The sequence below is a fragment of the Oncorhynchus mykiss genome, chromosome 8, assembly GCF_013265735.2.
Source record: "Oncorhynchus mykiss isolate Arlee chromosome 8, USDA_OmykA_1.1, whole genome shotgun sequence".
Classification (NCBI taxonomy): domain Eukaryota; kingdom Metazoa; phylum Chordata; class Actinopteri; order Salmoniformes; family Salmonidae; genus Oncorhynchus; species Oncorhynchus mykiss.
Genome location: NC_048572.1, coordinates 64,128,415 through 64,151,677, shown reverse-complemented (window position 1 = coordinate 64,151,677; position 23,263 = coordinate 64,128,415). Strand labels below are relative to the sequence as shown.

The following is a 23,263-nucleotide window of genomic DNA, read 5'->3' as shown; positions in this document are numbered from 1 at the left end:
TAGCTCACAACGGCTTATTTGGAAAATAAATCCCATTCTCCTTTTGGCAGTTAGAGCTGAATGTCACTTTGGGTGGGTCACACACCGAGCCAATGGTTAAAATATAAACAAAAAGAAAGAGAGTGCTAGGATTTCTTTATATTTTTAAAGACTGATTGCTAGATATTTCATTAGTATTCACCACTCTGTGTCGTACACTCCAGTAAAATGTACTAGTTGTTAGTGAACTGCCGTACGAGCAGTGTGGCACAGCTTGTCCAATCCTTATTGATTTTGAAGCTGAATATGCCAAAGTGTCGTTATTTCTCAGCACTGTAGCATATTTTGTACAACAGCAACTGCTGCTGCTACATTGTATTGAATAACTCCCTGTATAGATTTCATATTGAAGAGTACACCTGATTTTGATTCAGAAGGAACATTTGAGCTATGTTGTGTACAGAGTCACAGAGGCAGACATGAATGACTACATTTGAATAGTATTGACTGTCCTCCGGACATCAACCACAACCATCTGTCTAGAATACTGAGTGAGATGTCCAGTGCGACACAAACACACCCAGCCAACCCTTCCACCACACAGACAGTTGACTCTGCCTGTTTGTGTCATAATGGCAAATATTTGATGCCACATTCCCTGTGTCAGGCTGCTTAAACGTATTTGACTTTTACCTAGACGATCATGTTTTACCATTTTAAGTGACGTCTCATTAACTGTCACCTGTATTAAAGAATATCTTCCATAATGTCTAGAGGTTTTGTCCCCTTTAGCCTGAGTTGTTTTACGGTGCCTATAAAAGAACGTTTGGCTAGTTTGTGTGAAATACAGTGTAATTAGCTGCTCTGAGATGTGCCAACATCTTCTCACTATGTGTACTAGAATCACATGCAGATGAGGAGAGAAGAAACACCTCCCCTAATGTTTCGTAGGTTTGCCAGTTTTGGTAGAGCAGTTTTAAAACTATATTATATATGCACATGTAAATGTGTCTGGTTCCTATATTATCTATAAGCTATTTTTACATTTTGAGAAATCAACCTCTTTTGGAACCTGTGATTTTTTTAAATGATCTGTGCTGTTACAGTGATGTTTTTTTTATTGATTAAATAACGGATTGTAATTGGGTTTGTCCTGTGCATTTGTCTTGAATTAAAGGAAGTAATTCATTTTAATGTCATTATATTATTTGGATAGTGTTAAAAAGTAAATGATGATCTCTGTGTCCGTGTCCCTTCATATACATTCAGAGAGATCTAAGTTTGAATCATCTACCAAATGACCACAACATCAACTTGCAAAACGTCTAAATATGTCTTCCACATAGATAATGTGCCTATGTGTACAAGTGTGTGTGTGTTTGTGTCTGTGTGTGTGTTCTCTGCCTCCCCAGAGTAGTTGAATGACACCGTCTGGCCCTGTCCTGTAATAAAATGTAAGAGTGGCACTTTCACGGTTGTCAACAATCTCTAAATGTACTGACAGACAAGGAAAGCACAGGAGCTGTGGTCTGAATGACGCTCTCTAAGGAAACGTAAGCCGCCTGGGTCTCCTAGTCTTGGCCAGCAGTCATAGTTGACAGTCCATTTTTAAATGTAAATTGGATTCATCTGCGTTTCTCTCCTGAAACAACCAGACGGAAACTATGTTTGACATCCCAACTTTTGACCTTTATCAGAGGGTTATAGCTTATTTTACATCAGTGCCTTTCTGATAGGAATGATATTCTACTTCATTGTTGTTGACGTCGCAATTTCTCAAGATATCACAGCATTGTCACTTACAACTAAAATAATATGTTGTGTTTAATGCTTCACTGGCAGCTGCACCAGTCTATCTGTAGTAATCAAATTATGACAACATGGAAATTATATCTATGACATTTCTATTATAAATGCAGATGAACCCTGTCAGTATATTTATATTTATGAGCTATTCTCAGTAGATTCTGACATCTACTATACATGTATTATAGGTAATTACAATGTTATTACAATGCTATTACAATGTTATTACAGCGTTAGTACAACTATTGTTCATCATTAGTGATAAGGATAATAAATCCTCATTCTTGATCAATCGGTTGCCCGACATTGATTTTCAACTTTGGCTGAACTTCTATTACTCAGTCTTATCATACACATATTTAAAAAGACGTAGCATATTATAAGACAAACATGTGGTAATGAGATGGAAGTGTCTCAAGACCTCCCGTCGGTATCAGTTTCCCGACGGCTCGGCATGGTGTGGAGCGGTGCAGGGGAGTGTGTGTGTCGGTGTGTGTCAGGCTCCAGCCCCGTGGGCTGACTCAAGTACCCTGGGAGCACAGGATTTGCTCCTGTAGCTCCGGCACCAGGCAGCTCGGTTCTTCTCTCGGCTCTGCTCCCTCGTCTGCAGGAGAAGAGGGAAATGATTAGCACGTCTGTACAACACTCAGCCTACATCTGCTTTTGCCGGCTCTCGCCATAAGGGGATATCCTGTGTCCTTTTATTGGATTGTCAGTTTCACTCTGAGTCCACGGCTCTGCGAGCTGATGGTTATGATAATAACATTGAAATATCCAGGTACTTATCACTGTATTACCTGGCTATCAACACCTACATGGAGTCATACTTTAGAGGTTATCCCAGGGTAGAGATCTGATACTCAGGGAAAGACACTATGATGAAAGGAGGCATGAATGGGGCTTTAGTTATTGGTACATTTTCAAGGTGCTATTTTCCTGGATAGATTAGGGGGAAAGACGGAGTGTAATGTGATGCTTGGGCATCTGGCCAGACCTGAGCGCTGTAGTATAACCCATTTTCAACAGACATTCCCCTGACACTGCAAGGCTGCGTCCCAAATGGCACCCTATTCTCCATATAGTGCACTACTTCTGACCAGGTCCAATAGGCACTGTGTGATAATGCAAAGGGATTTTTTTTCTGAGGGAGGCTGCATGTGTGTGCAATGTGCCAAAGCTCAGATCAGGTTTTAAATCAATTTGAATGGGTGTTCAGGACAGCTGATATCTATAAAAGATGTCTCAGCTAATTCTCATGGAGAGCCTGATGTGGGCAGATATTCTGCGTGGCTTTGAAGAGATACAACAGGGGGATGTACACCATGCTGCAGGTTTGACCTTATCCACATGAATTGGTTCAACATTTGAGGACTTAGATAAATCAATGGTGACTTTATGATAGCATATCAACATAACTTAAATGTGTTCTGTGTGTGATATGAATGTACATCTATGGAATATTAATACAAATGCAGATTTATAAAACCCTGAATGTAGCTTCAGTTTTGTTTTGGGTTGTTATAGATGAGGTCACTACTTTTGAGCTGATGTTATACCCTTACTTACGACCACCTTCAAATTGCCCTTTGGGATAAAAATCTTTGAAAGGTTTTTTTTTTTTTTTCGCCAGCGTTTCATTATTAAATCACCTCACACACTTTGTCCAATCTGACCATCTAATCCTCCTGAGAGTCTCAGTCTGTTTCACTGCTCCAGAGGTCAAGAGGTGAAGTGCAGCTAATTTATTCATTCAGTCAAATTTTCTGGCTGTGCAGATGGCAGCCTGATATGATATCACTATCACAATCCCATTGGAGTAGGCAGCCTGGGGACCCGGGACGAGTGTTCACATGAGCAGGCCCAGCCTTATCAGATTGACGAGCGCTGCCCTTATCTGTGACAGACGGTTCTGGTCCAGCTGCAGGCAGGGGAGGGAGAGATGGAGAGATGGGGAAATAAGCCGCTTAGATAGACTTGATCCAACCCCAGATCTCTCTCGGAGGAAAAGTTTGTGACTCTTCTTCAAAGAGGCTCTGTCATGTTGTTTGAAATAGTTTGATGGCTGGTGCTGAATGAAAATGACACTTCTTATGTGTCCTGTTACAGAAGGTGACCTGAGGAGGATGACCCCACAGTGAGACTGGACCCTTCCGTGAGGACCCACCTTCCCCTGACCTGCGTGTCCAGAGCCTCCTCCCGCACCCCGGACACCCCGCCCCACTCCTTCTTCTCTCAGCCCCTCCTCTGGGCCCAGGAACCCCCCTCCCCAGGTACCAGGATGGACCTGCACCGGGCCGCATTCAAGATGGAGTCGTCCTCCTACCTGCCTAACCCTCTGGCATCCCCGGCCCTCATGGTGCTGGCTTCCACCGCCGAGGCCAGCCGCGACGCCTCCATCCCCTGTCAGCAGCCCCGCCCCTTCGGCGTGCCCGTCTCCATGGGGGAGAAGGACATGCACCTGCCCTTCAACAACGGCTCCTACACCTTCGCCTCCATGTACCACCGTCAGGGAGCCGTTCCCGGGGGCTTCCCCAACCGGGACTTCCCCTCCTCCCTGCTGCACCTGCATCACCAGTTTGCCCCTCCAAATCTGGACTGCTCCCCCATCAGCATGCTGAACCACAGCGGGGTGGGGGCCTTCCGACCCTTCGCCTCCCCACCAGAGGACCGCGATGGGGCAGGGGGCTATCAGTCAGCCTTCACCCCAGCTAAGCGCCTCAAAGGCTGCCTGGATGCAGACGCCTCTCCCCACCTGCGCTACACGGACGCTGAGGGTAAAGAATATGACTTTGGGGCACAGATCCCCTCCAGGTCCCCAAGCGCCCTCAAAGCAGTTGAGGACGCTGGGAAAAAGATTTTTGCAGTGTCAGGCTTATTGTCCGACCGTGAGACGTCATCAAGCCCAGAAGACCGCATCGAACGTTGTGAGTACATTTACCGTTATCTAAAGGTCTGATTAGTCTGTAAAGTAAAGAAACATAAAGCCTGTGTAATGATTTGTTATCTTTATTATCAAATCATGCCTCACAAACAACATGATTTTGATATTAATTTACAAGAAAACGTTGATCTAAAAACAGCACATACTATATACTGTGATTTAGTAGAGACTGCAGCACCCATTCTATGTGAGAAGTGTATTCAGAGAATGTTCAGATAGTGTTTCACAGAGCACATTACAAGGAACTCCACAGGTCTAATTCATAAATGAGATGGAGGTTTCTCTTGGGTAAGTGAAGTGAAAGAATTGGGGCAATTCAAATGATGGCATAACCTTTCCTGACTAGGGCGTGCTCAGAAGAATAAGTATGCTGCTGAGTGAGAGTCCAGTAATATAACTGGCCTTAATTCACCCTGTGAACCTTAACTCCAAATACAGCAGCCTGTGAAAACCAAAGACATTTCCATCGGTCTGAAACTCACACACACAGTCTGTCTGTGGTGAACGCATACACACACACTGTCTCTCTCTCACACACACACACACACACACACACACACACACACACACACACACACACACACACACACACACACAACCCTACCGATAATGTCCTCTGTCACCACCACAGCACACTACACTGATTTTCTGGTCCCTTCTTTCTGCCTTTCCCCCTGTCCCTCCCTGTCCCTGTCCCTCCCTGTCCCTGTCCCTCCCTGTCCCTGTCCCTCCCTGTCCCTCCCTGTCCCTGTCCCTCCCTGTCCCTGTCACTCCCTGTCCCTGTCCCTCCCTGTCCCTCCCTGTCCATGTCCGTCCCTGTCCCTGTCACTCCCTGTCCCTGTCCCTACCTGTCCCTGTCCCTCCCTGTCCCTGTCCCTCCCTGTCCCTGTCACTCCCTGTCCCTGTCCCTGTCCCTCCCTGTCCCTGTCCCTCCCTGTCCCTGTCACTCCCTGTCCCTGTCCCTCCCTGTCCCTGTCCCTCCCTGTCCCTGTCCCTCCCTGTCCCTGTCACTCCCTGTCCCTGTCCCTCCCTGTCCCTGTCCCTCCCTGTCCCTGTCACTCCCTGTCCCTGTCCCTCCCTGTCCCTGTCCCTCCCTGTCCCTGTCCCTCCCTGTCCCTGTCACTCCCTGTCCCTGTCCCTCCCTGTCCCTGTCCCTCCCTGTCCCTGTCACTACCTGTCCCTGTCCCTGTCCCTCCCTGTCCCTGTCCCTCCCTGTCCCTGTCCCTCCCTGTCCCTGTGCCTCCCTGTCCCTGTCCCTGTCCCTCCCTGTCCCTGTCACTCCCTGTCCTTGTCCCTCCCTGTCCCTGTCCCTCCCTGTCCCTGTCACTCCGACTCCCACAAGCTCTGGGATATTAGCATTGGTCAATGAGTGGAGGCCATTTGGCTCTCTGTTTGAATCTGATTACTTGGGAAGTGACTCGCTACAAGATGGGGCACAGTCCTGTCATCAGCATTCATCATACCACTGCACTCACCCAGCCAGTGTGGCAAATGAACAGGTTTCAGCTTTCCAAACTTTGGCAGGAGACATGTCTCTAACAGAAGGGGCGTTCAATCGGAGTACCCACTACCCCTGTCTCCCACTACCCTCCTCTCTCTCTGCACAAGTACTAACAACTCCTACACATGTCAACACAATCCATCTGATCTTGTGACAGATTGGTGGGAGGGAGAGAGACAGAGAGCGAGCGAGATAGAGAGAGTGGGGCTCTCTGGATGAGCAGGGGACTGAGGCCTCATTATGATGGTGGATAATTCCCTGTGCTTTTTTGCCATCTTTCTGTCTCTGTCTCAGTCCATCTTTCTGTCTCTGTCTCAGTCCATCTTTCTGTCTCTGTCTCAGTCCATCTTTCTGTCTCTGTCTCAGTCCATCTTTCTGTCTCTGTCTCAGTTCATCTTTCTCTCTCTGTCTCAGTCCCTCTTTCTCTCTTTTTCTCCCCCATTTCCTCTCCCTCTCATTGGGAGGGCTAGAGCGCGAGAGATCGAACCATCCTTGATCAAACACATGAGAGACAAGGGCGGCGAGCTGAGACTGATCCGATAAAAAAAACACCAGAAGAGCAGGGAAGACTGTGAATGACACACCCAGACAGAAGAAAGAGAGGGAGAGAGAAGTGTGGAAGGATAGAGAGAGCGAAAGAGACAGAAGTCGGGAAGGATAGAGCGAAAGAGGGAGAGAACTGAAAGAAATAGCACTTCTCATAAAGGATTACTTCTCATGTGAGTCCTGTTTAAAGGAACTGTAAACGTCAGCCCAGCTGTAGAACCAGACTTTGTAACGTGGAGTGTGAAGAAGTGAAATAGAATGACATGTCCTTCATTTTGAGGCATTGGGAGATTGCAAAATGCAGCTACATGAATTCTCCCGGAGAAAGGCTTATGTATGTTACCAATAGCATCCAGATCTACTGCTACTGTGCCTTAAGCTGATATTGGGGTCATTTGATTACGATATGGCCTGGTTCATCCTGACTGATATAGAGGAGATTATGGTGGAAGGGGACCAGTGGACTAGGGGACCGGGGGTTTGGCATCCCCACTGAGGAGTAAGGCGGCACGGGCGTAGGGTATGGTGAGGACTGGGAGGGGGGGGGGGGGGGGGGGGGGGATTAGTTTGAGAGCTGGAAGCTGTTTTCTGTTTTGGAGTCTTGTCTAATTCGATTAAACCTGGTCCCACCAAGGGCTCTAATGCAATTGAATTTCCAGCACTTTTATATAAGAGACTTAAATTGGGTTCCCCTTGACTGGATCGCTAGCTGCTTGCTGTCACTCCTGTAGCAGTGTCCCCTCAGTGTTAAGCCCACCAGATCTTCCCAGTACAGTCACTGGCACGTTTTTAATACGCTATGCTGTCAACCATTAAACCTCCACATAAAGGTCCCATCATGGCATAACATATATATGCATAATATACGCATGTCACATTATAAGCTATTACCAGTCAGTGTATTCATGCTACATATTTATCCTCTGAAATCAGGAATAAAAAGATTTTTCCTTCTATACTGTATTATTTACAGGCATCAGGAGTCATTTGCCTGTTTAAAATTCACATGAATATTTACACTGAAACAGTCACATGCAGAAGCTCAGCGAAGACAGAAGAACACTTGTTTGTTTGTGAGAGTGATTTTATATTTGTGTATCTCTGTGTGTTTTGTGTGTGTGCCATTTATTTTTATGGATATAGTGTGTGTGTGTTTGTTCCTGTGTGTGTATGTGTGTGTTTTGTGAGAGTCTACATCTCCCTGTGTGAGTGTGTGACAGCTGGAGATTGTTTGTTTGTTTTTCCCCCACCACACAATTGCACGGCAGAGCTGAGCATTGAACATGACCCTGAACAGCTAACCCACTTCCACAATTCCATTCCACAAAGCACCCCAACACGCCTGACTTGGGGAGTAGGGAGAGAGAGAGAGAGAGAGAGAGAGAGGGAGAGAGAGAGAGAGAGAGAGAGAGAGAGAGAGAGAAAGAGAGAGAGAGAAGTAAAGAGAGTGTGTGAGCAAGAGAGAGAGAAGTAAAGACGGTGTGTGTGAGCGAGAGAGAGAAGTAAAGACTGTGTGTGAGCGAGAGAGAGAGAAGTAAAGACTGTGTGTGTGAGCGAGAGAGAGAAGTAAAGACTGTGTGTGAGCGAGAGAGAGAGAAGTAAAGACTGTGTGTGTGAGCGAGAGAGAGAGAAGTAAAGACTGTATGGGGGGGGGAGAGAGAAGTAAAGACTGTGTGTGTGTGTGTGAGCGAGAGAGAGAGAAGTAAAGACTGTGTGTGTGTGTGAGCGAGAGAGAGAAGTAAAGACGGTGTGTGTGAGCGCGAGAGAGAGAAGTAAAGACTGTGTGTGTGTTAGAGAGAGAGAGAGAGAAGTAAAGACTGTGTGTGAGCGAGAGAGAGAGAGAAGTAAAGACTGTGTGTGAGCGAGAGAGAGAGAAGTAAAGACGGTGTGAGAGAGAGAGAGAGAAGTAAAGACTGTGTGAGAGAGAGAGAAGTAAAGACTGTGTGTGAGCGAGAGAGAGAGAAGTAAAGACTGTGTGTGAGCGAGAGAGAGAGAAGTAAAGACGGTGTGTGTGAGCGAGAGAGAGAGAAGACTGTTTGTGTGAGAGAGAGAGAAGTAAAGACTGTGTGTGTGAGCGAGAGAGAGAGAGAAGTAAAGACTGTGTGTGTGAGCGAGAGAGAAGTCAAGACTGTGTGTGAGCGAGAGAGAGAAGTAAAGACTGTGTGTGTGTGAGCGAGAGAGAGAAGTAAAGACTGTGTGTGAGAGAGAGAGAGAAGTAAAGACTGTGTGTGAGCGAGAGAGAAGTCAAGACTGTGTGTGTGAGCGAGAGAGAGAAGTAAAGACTGTGTGTGTGAGCGAGAGAGAGAAGTAAAGACTGTGTGTGTGTAATCGAGAGAGCAAGAAAAAGTGAGATAAAAGGAGAGATCAAATAAATAATGAAAAAGGAGGATGAGCAATCAGTGTGGTTTAGAGCTGAAACACAGACCCCAGCTGACTTCCTGAGCAGCTGAAATAAAAGAGAAGAATCCTTAAGACAACAGTGTAGCCACGCGGGCTTCCTTCCTGACGTGACCAAGCTATGAGCCGTACAGGCCTGTCTCCATAAATCCCCGCTGATTTACGGGGAGCTGGGTGCCTAGCAGGGCCACAGTTAACCAACACCAGCCCGGTCAGTCAGGACTGGGGTTAGCCACTGACCGACCCACCGCCTAGTCAGTCAGACGACAGGCCAGTAAGACTAGGCTAGATATCCCATCTAATGTCTGTCTGTCAGAATCAGGATTCAGTTCCTCCCACATTGTATTCAAGACCACCTGAGTTTTGGGTTTAGATTTGAGGTTCAATTACTTGGTGATGATTCTGAACATTATCAGCTAGAGATTGTTGTGATATAAAAAGGAATGCAGTACAGTATGTAGTTCCATCTCCATACCTGGTTGTGTGACACCGGTTGCCAGGCAGATTGTTGTTTAATGATTTACTGGCCCGTACCTTTCCCTCTCCGTCCCCGTCACCATGATTGATGCAGATTTTCATGTTTGTCATTCCTGCCTTGTAGATCTGTCACCCAACTTGCAGTTATTCCACCGTTCTTCACATCCAATGTTCAAAAGAGCAACGTGCGCTGACAGCTGTTAAAACACACAGACAGTCGGAAAAGGAGGGGTTTTTTTCTCGTTCAAAGAGCAGATGTCATCAGTGTGGTTATTATTCCCAGGGAAATATTACAAACTTTGGGAAACAGTTGCAGGAAAAGCAGACAATCACCGAGAGGATCGTCAAAGAGTAAGGATGATAGTGATGATGGTGATAAGAATAGAACATGCCCTAGATGAATAGAAATCCCTTTATATTTCAATTCCTGTAATCTCACAAGTTGAATTTTTTTGTTTAGTTACAACAACCTCTATTCATTTCATTCTGGCAGGTGAAGACTTAAATAACCAAGGAGACATTGTCATCCCCACAAAAATCTGCTCCCTGCTCCCCCCTCCTCTTGCCCTGATCTCCTCCCCGCTCGCTCTCCTCTCCCTGTCACGGTCTAGTGGCGAGGTTAAGTTAAGTAAGAGTGTTCTAATAATTAGGCTGCAGCCCGGGTGCTCGTCTGTGTTACCCAGATGTTAAAAGGCTTGTCCTCTCATGTTGCCTCCCTGTCAGTCCCCCCCACCCCCCACCTCCTCTCCCGCCCAGCTCCTGGGTGATGTGGCCCTCTGGCCTCCATTTCTTTGTCTAGTCTCTTTCTGTCTCTCTCGTTGGGTGGTTGTTGGCAGTAGACAGCAGGTGTCTACCCACCACAACGCTGTGTTAAAGAGAAGAGCAGTGGGCTGTGCCATTGTCGCAGCGCAATACAGATCAAGGATTAGCGCTTCCTGCCTGGGCTTTGTTGGATCGGCCACTTGAATTGGACACAGATTGGTGTGCGGCCTCCATTATTGAAACGAGCCGCTGGATCCACTGTTAGGGAAATGAACGGGGTGAAATTAGATGAGCGGCGCCACCCTCCTCCAAGGAACAGCTGGGTTCTCTGGACTAGTTAACAGCTCCTTGCAGTGCTCAGTTAAAGGAGGGACACATTGAACACAAGCCCACAACTGTTTTATCTGTTTTTCTCATATTGCCGAGCTAGAAAGAGAACTTGTTTCAGCTCCAGACAATATGAGAACATAAGTCTCAAAAGAAGGGACGATTGAAGTCGTAATGTAAAACAGGAATCTTTATATAGCTAGTAATATTGTGGTGGTATGTTTTCCCTGACAATGGGCTTTCACTTTTTTCTGTGTGTGTCTGTGTGCATGCTCGTTACTTATGCTGTGTGTGTGTGTGTGTGTGTGTGTGTGTGTGTGTGTGTGTGTGTGTGTGTGTGTGTGTGTGTGTGTGTGTGTGTGTGTGTGTGTGTGTGTGTGTGTGTGTGTGTGTGTGTGTGTGTGTGTGTGTGTGTGTGTGTGTGTGTGTGTGCGTGCGCCTCAGCAGTATGGGGGGCCCAGTCTCCGTCCGTTCCACTTGGCCCCCTCCATTTCATCTCCCAGGCCCCGGGTCAGCTGCATTCCCATGGTCCAGATTCCAGCCCTGCACTGATGTCACTCAGCCTCTATAAACCCCAGTGAAACCAGCCCGCTGAGTCCAGTAGAACCTCCACAGCTGGCACTCAGTTCCGTTCCTCCGTTACACAGGGGTCAGGCTGCTAGACAGGACACCAGGAGGGCAGAACACCCTGGAGGTCCAGTCCTCCACGCCCTCTTTCCTCTCCTCCCTGTATTAAACAGGTTGGGAACAGATTCTTTAGTTGTCACTGACTGACTCACAGTGTCCAGAGCTGTTGGGTTTATTTCTCCGGAGAGCCGGTATTCCATTGAAAGGTCTGTCCCCACCAGAACACTCTTAAAGAACCAGGGGCTGAAGCCGCGCTCCTGCTAACAGGTCCCCCACCTAGAGCAAGGCTAGACAGACCCCCACGACAGCTGGCATGTAGTCTCTAGCACTTTTATTCCCCCTTCTCTTCTATCTTCATGTTTCCTATGTTCTTCTCCTTTCCTCTTTTTCTTCCCTCCTTCCCTCTCTTTCTCCTCCCTCCCTGTCTTCTCGCTAGCTCTGCCCCCTTCTTTTCGTCTCTGTAATCTAATCTTCTCACAGTTTGTGGATGCAGTCTTCTGTGACAAGCTTGTTTCCAAAAAGCCCACTTGGCAAAAGGACACATATATGTTACGCCCTTAATTTGGAATAATTCATCGTCAAGTGATTGTGGCCTCTGAAGCGCTGCTGTGAGAGGCTGCGTTTGGGATCGTTACCTGTTTTAACACACGGTTGCACAATGTTTCACAGTGTTGCAGACTGGAGCTGTGCCACAATAGCACTCCTTTTTCAGACCATTACCTCACAACCACATGAAATGCACCTGTAGCTTTTGTTTCGGTGATATTTCGTCTTCACTGAAAATACACTGGAGTGGTTTTTCAGTAGGTAAATCTGGAGAAACAAAAACTAGAAAACCTAACAATTGGATGTATGGGTATACAGTGAATTACCAGCAAACTAAATAGGTATGTTTCAAACCGTTCAAGTGGGCATTTCCTTGTTATTCGCACCATCAGATGCAGAAACATTGTATAATCACAGTCTCAGCTGCTAATCACAGAACCACCGTGAATAAAGAAAGGCCTCCATACTGCCACATGTTCAATCCAATCTGAATGGTCCTTCACACTGACCCACAATGCAGTGGTGCATTTGTGACAGGTGACGGCCATTAGGAAAGTGTTGCCATTCTCCCCCTAGCTACCTTCATGTCACTCACCCTCCGTCCAATCCTCCTCTCACTAGCCCCAATTAATTATTTATCAGCATGTATCATCTATTTACCTTTGTAATCCATCTGTCAGCAGGCCTATTGATTCAATCCTGCATTCTAATTGTGCGTCCTCTACTCAGCAGCTATCTCATATTGAAATCCAATAGCTGTCACCCACCCAGCCTCTCTCTGTATTAGTTACCCAGTCTCTATCTGTATTAGTTACCTAGCCTCTATCTGTATTAGTTACCTAGCTTCTATCTGTATTAGTTACCCAGCCTCTCTCTGTATTAGTTACCCAGCCTCTCTCTGTATTAGTTACCCAGACTCTATCTGTATTAGTTACCCAGCCTCTATCTGTATTAGTTACCTAGCCTCTCTCTGTATTAGTTACCTAGCCTCTATCTGTATTAGTTACCCAGTCTCTATCTGTATTAGTTACCTAGTCTCTATCTGTATTAGTTACCTAGTCTCTATCTGTATTAGTTACCCAGACTCTATCTGTATTAGTTACCTAGTCTCTATCTGTATTAGTTACCCAGCCTCTATCTGTATTAGTTACCCAGCCTCTATCTCTATTAGTTACCCAGCCTGTATCTGTATTAGTTACCCAGTCTCTATCTGTATTAGTTACCTAGTCTCTATCTGTATTAGTTACCCAGCCTCTATCTGTCTGTAGCGGTGATTTTGTTAATCATTGGAGTCATAGTAGCTGTTCTAAAGTATTCTTAGGGCGGCAGAGAGTTAGAGAGTTGGGCCAGTAATGTTAGAGAGTTGGGCCAGTAATGTCACTGGTTTGAATACCTGAGAAGACAAGGTGAAAAATCTGTCGATGAGCCCTTGAGCCCTTGAGCAAAACACATTTCACTCACTGCACCTATCTGGTATATGTGACAATGAAACTTTTTTTTTTCTTGTTTTTTTCTGAAGGAAGATGAATTTCAAACACCGAACGTCTCTACTCTCGTTCTATTCAGTTTCAATTCTTTAGTTCTTCTTTCTTTCATTCTTTTTTTCCTATATTTTTTCTTAGCTAGTTCTGTTGACATTGAGGTGTCGGGTAGAGATGTGTAGCAGGCTGTCTGTCTGGTCGTGTGGAGTGTACCACACCACATACCACACTACCCTGCACCACAGCACACCACACTGCACCACACCAAACCACACCGCCTGTCCGTGTCCAGGCGCCTGCAGCCGGTGCTTTTATAAGCCAGTAAATAGGTCCATAGGGGGGTAGTAACCAAGCAGCCGGGAGGAAATTGTTCAAGTAGGCACTTAACCAGCAGCCCCACCAGTCTCCCTCCCTCCCACTCTCTTATCATGATGGCTTATACTGTTGTTCTCAGTTGTCTTCTAACAAGGCTTTTGACATAATTGAATACAGTAGCCCTGCAGAGTGCCGATAAGTGTGTGCGTTTGCGTGTTTGAGTGTGTGTAAGCTATGTGCGTCTGTGTGTGTGGGAAGATGAATGACTACGTGTGTGCGAGCATTCGCACATGGGCGTGTGCGTATATAAATGTGTGTGTGTGTGTGATGTCTGTCTGTAGGGTTTATATATGCACATTGGTATACAGTACATGTAAACTTATTGCTCACTTCGTGCCCTCCTCCTTCTCTTAGTCTCCTGGGCTAATCAGAGGCTACGTGTGAGAGCCCAGCATGAGTAAACGCTGAAATGCAGCAATCAGTAAACACTCACTGAGCTAATGACATCAATCAATGGCCTTTTAAAACAGCAATTTGATAATTACAATCATCAATGCTCCCCGCAGTATTCATTACCAAGCAAGGACTGATCTCAATAGGGCCTCCCTCCATTTCTCTCTCTCTCTTTCTCATCACTTCATTATGGGATTTTCCTGGTTAAATCAAGGTTAAAAAAATAAATAAAGTATTGTCAACTGGCCTGAGGTGTTTAGATAAAGCTTATAGAGATGGATTTAGATATGTTTTTGAATGATCCTGTTTTCTAATATTAAGATTAGGAGCATTATCTATGTTGACTCCTGTCGGGTTGTTAAATGCTAAACCCGCTGTTCAAATTGTGTGTTTGCATTTCTTATGTAAAAAAAGAGGGAAAGGGTTGTCAGTAAGTACAACTAAATGTATTCAACCAAAATGTGTCTTGCACATTTAACCCCTCTGAATCAGAGAGGTGCGGGGGGGCTGCCTTAATAGACAATTAATGGTTATAAGGATTACTTAATCACAATGTAAAATATTTGTCTTTAGTATCGTTTGGTCAGTTTCCAATAGTACACTACTGTTATTTCTCAACAACAACAAAAATGACTATTTTAAACAACCTCATTTTCAACCTCAACCTCATTTTCCTCTGTTTCATTTTGGGGTAAGACATTATATAATACATTACCACATCTTAGTAACTCAAAGTGTGAGACAATTCCAATGGTTCATTTGGGGATGTGCAGCCTGGTGCAGACAGCAGGTTTGTTTTCATTATGATGGATTAGCAACAATTATTCCACAGCTGTAGAAAATCAATTTCATTCGTCACTTGTCTCTCCTTTCAAAATACTCTCTGAGATGAAACCATGGTGTCAGAAGTAGGAGGCACGATCCTTATGTTTCATCTTGTTCGGTGATCAGTGATTACGTTGTCTCGTCTGAGAGTCTCTGAGAGTCGTGATGCTTGTCGTTACTGCGGGGGCGCGGGGAAGTTTATTTATGTGACACATCAAAGGGAAACAGCGGCCGTTTGACTAACCTCTCAGCGTGGGGTCCACGTCTCAACCCCTTCCACCCCAACAATCAAAGATGAAAACTGCCCCTGGGTTGCTCCTCAGTGGGTCATTTTCATCACATTTGTTGTGTGTACCAGCCAGCCAAACAGAGACAATTTTGAGATATAGAGCTGAAAATTGTTGCTTTTGAAAATGACACCTGAAAGTGGTGAGTTGGGGGCTAATCTGGACTGGGGTCCTAGCTCTCTTCTCTTTATAGAGTGGTCCTGTTTGGCTACACGTGGCTGACTGTGGCTCTGTCTGAGTTAAGCCCTGTAACCCACCTGGCGCGGTGTAATCCTGTAGTCATGTCAGACTGTGGCAGGCTCCAGCACTCTGCGGGTTCCATTTCGATGTTGGATGTCTAATATCGCATCCCCGTGGTAAAATGCTCGGAATTCTGCCCTCCTGGAAGGGGGGAGGGGGGGGGGGGGGGTGCTGAAGGGTCGAGGAGTGGGGGGAGGGGGGAGATAGAAGGGAGGCAGGGGGCTTAGAGGAGCAGAAGAGAGAAAATCTGTCACTTCTCCCAAAGCAGACACCCTTCTGACCTCCATTCAAAGATATATTGATTTTCCAGTGCTCTCTTGGAGGAGTGGTGTGTGGTGGGAGAGATGGAGCGTCAGGAGCAACACAGTATGGCTCCTCTTCTCTACAAGTTAAACACAGATCCCTCGCTACCTCACTAGCAGAAAAATATAATAAGCTCAAAGACAAGACAGAATGTATAAAAGACAGCAACATCTCTGTGTGTACCAGTATGAAGTGTGTGTGTGTGTGTGTGTGTGTGTGTGTGTGTGTGTGTGTGTGTGTGTGTGTGTGTGTGTGTGTGTGTGTGTGTGTGTGAGTACGTGCGTGTGTGAGTGCGTGCGTGCGTGCGTGCGTGTGTGTGTGTGTGTGTGTGTTTGTAGAAAGCCAGTGTTTCAATCTATTTCTGGCATATGGTGTTGTCTTGTTGTTCTCAGACAAGCAGGTCCAAGCTCTCAGTTCAGAACTCCCTCTAGTTCTCTTTACTGGAATCCCTCCGATAGCCAGGCTGCAGGGAGCCGCCTGAGGAGATCCAAGGATCCTTCAGAAGAGGACAAAACAGAGCTAGCATGTAGGAACAAGTAGAGCCAAAGGGAAAGCGCTCCCAGCATCTCTCTCTCTCTCAGTGCTCCTGTCTTATTGGTTGTAAGCCCTCTCTCTCTGACACTGGACAGGGACAGTGTAGCAGTAGGGGAGACTGATCCTGGTGAGGAAACTGTTTGTTTAGTACACCCCGACAAACCTGCCACCAATGACGCACAACGTTTTAGAAAATGTTTCAATATTACAGTTTGTTTCTTTTAGATCTGTTGAGATTCTGTTCAATAATGTCAAGAAGAATGGAGGAATTCCATGATTCGCTTGCTAAAAGTGGTTTCAGTGTTTTCCGTACACACTACATTAGGTTTTTTACAAATCAAATGGTAGTTGATACTGTGAAGCCTCATATAAACATTGTATAAATACCCTGATTATAATACCCTGTTTTCCTTTAAAAGGGAGTGTAGCTAAGGCTCCTTAGCTCCTAAAGCTAAGGCCCACGGTGTGTCTTCCAAACAGATGTAAACCCAACGTTCACTTAGAAAAAAGACTGACTTTGCAGCAATGTCACAGCAACAAACATTATTGTATCATGATCAGTGGAGAGAAGAGGTCAGGTGTTCACTGGGAGGTGACCTTACACCGTGGTGTCCGTGGTAATGGCTGACTGCTGGGGCTGCTGGGGCAGAGCTGGACACGCCAGGTCGTCTCGGACATTGGCGGTTCACAGATAGCAGAGGGCATGCTGGGGAGAGGTCCTGCTGGGTTGTAGCCCACTGTCAGTGCTCTAGTTAAATGACCGCCAGCTCAGACCAGGTAATGATGATCTGATGGGATCTGAGAACATACTGTGATAATATGAAGTGAACACCGGTGCCCTGGGGGTTTTACTGAAAAAGCAAACAGAGAAGACAAAAGTGCATTTGAAAGTGAAATAGATGTAAAAGGGAGAAACTATGGGCCCGGCTGGTTTGAGTGTGGACTTTAATTTGTGTTGTACAGTGGACTGAGTGCATTCGTGTATACAGTGCCTTGCGAAAGTATTCGGCCCCCTTGAATTTTGCGACCTTTTGCCACATTTCAGGCTTCAAACATAAAGATATAAAACTGTATTTTTTTGTGAAGAATCAACAACAAGTGGGAAACAATCATGAAGTGGAACGACATTTATTGGATATTTCAAACTTTTTTAACAAATCAAAAACTGAAAAATTGGGCGTGCAAAATTATTCAGCCCCCTTAAGTTAATACTTTGTAGCGCCACCTTTTGCTGCGATTACAGCTGTAAGTCGCTTGGTGTATGTCTCTATCAGTTTTGCACATCGAGAGACTGAAATTTTTTCCCATTCCTCCTTGCAAAACAGCTCGAGCTCAGTGAGGTTGGATGGAGAGCATTTGTGAACAGCAGTTTTCAGTTCTTTCCACAGATTCTCGATTGGATTCAGGTCTGGACTTTGACTTGGCCATTCTAACACCTGGATATGTTTATTTTTGAACCATTCCATTGTAGATTTTGCTTTATGTTTTGGATCATTGTCTTGTTGGAAGACAAATCTCCGTCCCAGTCTCAGGTCTTTTGCAGACTCCATCAGGTTTTCTTCCAGAATGGTCCTGTATTTGGCTACATCCATCTTCCCATCAATTTTAACCATCTTCCCTGTCCCTGCTGAAGAAAAGCAGGCCCAAACCATGATGCTGCCACCACCATGTTTGACAGTGGGGATGGTGTGTTCAGCTGTGTTGCTTTTACGCCAAACATAACGTTTTGCATTGTTGCCAAAAAGTTCAATTTTGGTTTCATCTGACCAGAGCACCTTCTTCCACATGTTTGGTGTGTCTCCCAGGTGGCTTGTGGCAAACTTTAAACAACACTTTTTATGGATATCTTTAAGAAATGGCTTTCTTCTTGCCACTCTTCCATAAAGGCCAGATTTGTGCAATATACGACTGATTGTTGTCCTATGGACAGAGTCTCCCACCTCAGCTGTAGTTCTGCAGTTCATCCAGACTGATCATGGGCCTCTTGACTGCATCTCTGATGCAGTCTTCTCCTTGTATGAGCTGAAAGTTTAGAGGGACGGCCAGGTCTTGGTAGATTTGCAGTGGTCTGATACTCCTTCCATTTCAATCTTATCGCTTGCACAGTGCTCCTTGGGATGTTTAAAGCTTGGGAAATCTTTTTGTATCCAAATCCGGCTTTAAACTTCTTCACAACAGTATCTCGGACCTGCCTGGTGTGTTCCTTGTTCTTCATGATGCTCTCTGCGTTTTTAACGGACCTCTGAGACTACCACAGTGCAGGTGCATTTATACGGAGACTTGATTACACACAGGTGGATTGTATTTATCATCATTAGTCATTTAGGTCAACATTGGATCATTCAGAGATCCTCACTGAACTTCTGGAGAGAGTTTGCTGCACTGAAAGTAAAGGGGCTGAATAATTTTGCACGCCCAATTTTTCAGTTTTTGATTTGTTAAAAAAGTTTGAAATATCCAATAAATGTTGTTCCACTTCATGATTGTGTCCCACTTGTTGTTGATTCTTCACAAAAAAATACAGTTTTATATCTTTATGTTTGAAGCCTGAAATGTGGCAAAAGGTCGCAAAGTTCAAGGGGGCCGAATACTTTCGCAAGGCACTGTACATGTGTGTGTGTTAATCTGACTTGTCCTCTGTGTTGGTAATGCTTGTAGCCCCCCAGGCCTCTTCCTCCTGTATTAATACTATTCCATCGATATGGCCGGCCATGTTGTTGGGGCTGTCTGGTTTTGGGTGTCCTGCAGCAGGCATCCATCATCCAGCCGACAGAGCCCCCCTGCCAGTCAATAACCCAACAGAATGCTAATGGTGACATTTAACCATGGCCTGACAAATTAACCAAGGCTACTCAACAAGGGTTAAATATTCAGCATCCATTCCTAACCTCCTCAACTGGTCTGGCCTGGCTACACAACTGCCTACTGGTTTGTATAAGTGGAGCATGGGGCTGGAGCATGGAGTCCATAGAGATATAACAGTAAAGAGGGTAGAGGCCGAGCCAGGGGAATTAGGGATGCTGACGATGCTGCAGCACCCCATTATATTATATTGATTTTTATATTTATATTCAAATTCCACAAAATGATTGAACTAGGCTTTAATTATTCCTGTGTGAGCGGAGAGAAATAAAGGCTCCCGTCGACAGCAGCCCCACCCCAAAACATCTTCCTGTGGCCATGGGTATAGGCATAAACCTTCAGGATTCTACCCTGGAATGTGCTGGATCCCATATAGATATGTAATACTGGAGTGGTTATGACATAAACCTTTGTAAGTCTAGCATTTGTTCTCTATGTTCTATTTCATTCTATGATGAATCCCTTTAAAGCCAACCCACAGAGGGAGGGGATACTAGCCTTTCAGCTTGCCATTATACACTTGACCATAAAATAAGACATGTTAGCATGTTAGAGAGGGGTTAGTGGATAGTGATGATACATAGGCACGGTCCCAGTGTTCACCTTTAAGGATGGTCATGCAGTGGATTTCAAGGGGGTTATGTTCATGCACACACAGGGTTAGAGGAGCTGATCACTTCCCCCTCCTCCTCCTCTACTCTCTCTCTGATCACTTCCCCCTCCTCCTCCTCTACTCTCTCTCTGATCACTTCCCCCTCCTCCTCCTCTACTCTCTCTCTGATCACAGATGGCAAATGTGTCAGGAGGGAGAGGGTTGGTTACGATCAAAGCCCCCAGCCAATACCCCTCCCTATCCAACCCAGGCCCACCACCCTCTCTTCCTCTCTGGACTAGTCCATGGCTAGGCCGAGGGTAGGATCAGGGATGGAGCAGCAGGCACTAAGTGTGTCTTCCACGTCCCTCTGCCTCCACTGTCCTCCCCTCCTCATAGCTAGACCAGCAGCCCAGCTCTCCTGCCCCCTCCCTTTTCCCTTTCTCTCTCTCTCCCTCCCTTTCTCTTTCTTTTTCAGCCTGTCCATCAGTGGCCTTATAAATTATTCATTGCTCTTTCCCTGATGCCTTGTCACCTTGCCTTCTTATTCGCCACCTTGTCTCCTTCCTCTCAGTTCCCCTCCTCTGTTCTCAGTGTAGTGGAACACCCCAGGAGCCCGCTTGTCCGGGACCACACATCCTCTCATCCTCACCCCCCTCTCCTCCACCTCCTCCTCCTCTTCTTCTTCCCTTTCTAGACTCCTGTCTCAGTCAATGGTCATTAAGTCAGAGATGGGGGTCCTGGTGGGCTCCATTTGTAGTCTGCTGTGTTTGTGGCTGGTAATTAATAGCATGCCATTTTAACTGGACAGTTCCTTCTAGGTTCATGTTGTTTTCTACCAAGGGCTCTGGGATTGGGAGGGTGGCAACGGCTTTTTGTTTGATCTCCACATTCCTTATCATATTTTGACTTCCTGCTCAGTGGGGAGATGTTGTGTATGGATCAGCTTTAAGAGGTGTGGCTTGTTTCTTTAATATTCTCCTCTCGGATGCCTGTAAGGAGGGAGAGTTGAGTTGTCCTTTTTGAACTTCTCGGGTGTTGAAGAAGTCACTTGATTTAATGCAAAGCGCTCCATAGATGAAGGCAAATCGAACTTCATTGCCCTCTGGAGAGCCTTGTGGCTACCAGGCTGTGCAGCACTGTGCTCTCTGCAGGCAGGCAGGCAGGCACACAGGCAGGCACACAGACCTGCAGCAGGCTGGAAAAATAGAGGGAGAAGTTGTTTCCCCACTAATTTTACTGAGCAGAACCACAGACTTCCTGAACATTCTCCTCCCCTCGCTCCTCACGTCTCCTCTTGTCCTCCCAAGGGGCAGCTCTCTGCAAGAGAACATTGGAAAACACTGAAAGCAAAGCAATCGGAGAGCTTTAATCTAGTCACTAATCCATCTCTTCTCTCAACAATTAAACACTGAATTAGAATCAGAATTAGTTCAGAACTTCTAAACATCAAAATATAAGTTTGCATTGAAACCCATTAATCATATGAATGCTTAATGTTTCCCTCTGTAGAGTTTAGTGTAGTGATAATTGGATAGTGGGCATCAGAGAGCTGTGTCCTGGCTGATGCAGTAGGGCCGGCGGTGGAGCACTTGGGCAGGACCCCTGGGACATTGATATGCATCACATGGAGGTGTGTGTGTGTGTGTGTGCGTGTGCGTGTGTAACGGCAGCCTCTCCCACTGCTGCTGCTGCTCCTGCTGCTGCTGCCTCTGTTCCTTCTCCTGCTGCTTTTGCCGTTGCCCGTTACCACGCCGCTTGGTCCTGTTGTGGTGGGTGATTCTGTAACAGCTTTCTTCGGTAGAAGGAGAGTCGGACCAAAATGCGGCGTGGCTATTGAGATTCATGTTTAATAAAAACATCATAAACACGAATCAATACAAAACAATAAACGTCACGTGAAAACCGAAACAGCCTAAACTGGTGCAAACTAACACACAGAACAGTTACAAGGACACTAAGGACAATCACCCACGAAACACCCAAAGAATATGGCTGCCTAAATATGGTTCCCAATCAGAGACAAAGATAAACACCTGCCTCTGATTGAGAACCACTTCAGACAGCCATAGACTTCACTAGAACATCCCACTAAGCTACAATCCCAACACACCCCATACAAAAACCCATGCCACACCCTGGCCTGACCAAAATAAATGAAGATAAACACAAAATACTTTGACCAGGGCGTGACAGCGTGTGCATGTGTGTGTGTGTGTGTGAGAGAGACAGGTGGGACAACCCATACTCTGGGATGCATACAGTAAGCAGGACTACTCGTTGTGTGTCCCTTCGAGCATATGTTTGTCCACCAAGCCCTCGCCGGCTCCACGACCTCAGATGGGTCTGTCTGTGTTACTCACAGCAATCTTGTCAGGCGACTAAAAAAATGTCCCCTTCACTTTCGCAGCCAGCCACACAACTGCTATTCTTTATTCAGCGGAGGCCCTGCTCGGTTAGTGCAAAATCAGCAGCGGCGCCCCGGCCCATAAGAAGCAGATCAATCAGGGAGCTGGGTGATGAATTAGAGGTATCAGCAGCATGGAGGATGCTAAATTGAGCCGGCAGGATGCCACTCTGCTGCTGGCTTGCTCTGGGGAGCAGGGAGCTGACACCATACTGACACAGCCAGAGTTGTCCTTGTATACCCCCCCATCCCCTCCATGCCGCTAGCCGCTTCCCTCCTCTGTACACACCCACAGATTGTCTCTCGCTCACAAAAACAAATACACAGATTTAGACATACACACATAAAACACAGACACACAACACAAATGTCTGATGTCAAGTACAAAGTCCTTTCAAAAGAAGTTGGAAGAGGCCAGACTGAGCATTTGTAGAAGTTTCTATAAGGGTCTAACAAAACAGAATGACAATAACAGTAGTTCACCTATTTATTTGATAGCATCCTGTCACGACCGTCGGAAGAAGTGGACCAAAGCGCAGCGTGGTGAGCGTATATTTTCGTTTATTTGAATGAATGTCGCCAACAAAACAAGAAACGACCGTGAAGCTTCCAATGGCTATAGTGCCACTAACAAAGATAACTACCCACACTGAAAGGAGGGAAAAGGGGCTACCTAAGTCTGATTCCCAATCAGAGACAATGATAGACAGCTGTCATTGATTTAGAACCATACCCGGCCAAAACATAGAAATAAAGAAACATAGAAAACAAAACATAGAATGCCCACCCCACATCACACCCTGATCTAACCAAATAGAGAAATAAAACGTCTCTCTAAGGTCAGGGCGTGACAGTACCCCCCCAAAGGTGAGGGCTTCTTGCCATGGATCATCACTGGAGGCTTTGTGCCATGGATCATCACTGGAAGCTTCATGCCATGGATCATCACTGGAGGCTTCTTGCCATGGATCATCACTGGAGGCTTCTTGCCAAGGATCATCACTGGGTTGGAGAGACACACAGGAGGCCTGGCTCTGGGAGAAGGCACAGGACTC

At 46.1% G+C, this 23,263-nt stretch overlaps 1 protein-coding gene across 7 annotated transcripts in view; it reads left to right on the top strand.

Moving 5' to 3' along the window:
• The window catches only part of LOC110530324 (E3 ubiquitin-protein ligase RNF220), a 171,952-nt gene that overhangs the window by 5,603 nt on the left and 143,086 nt on the right, over nt 1-23,263 (top strand). For all 7 annotated transcript variants that reach the window (XM_036985966.1, XM_036985963.1, XM_036985965.1 and 4 more), the window contains exon 2: nt 3,892-4,709. In XM_036985966.1, coding sequence (XP_036841861.1) covers nt 4,064-4,709 — 646 coding nt within the window. In that variant the 5' untranslated portion in view covers nt 3,892-4,063. The remainder of the gene's footprint in view (nt 1-3,891; nt 4,710-23,263) is intronic.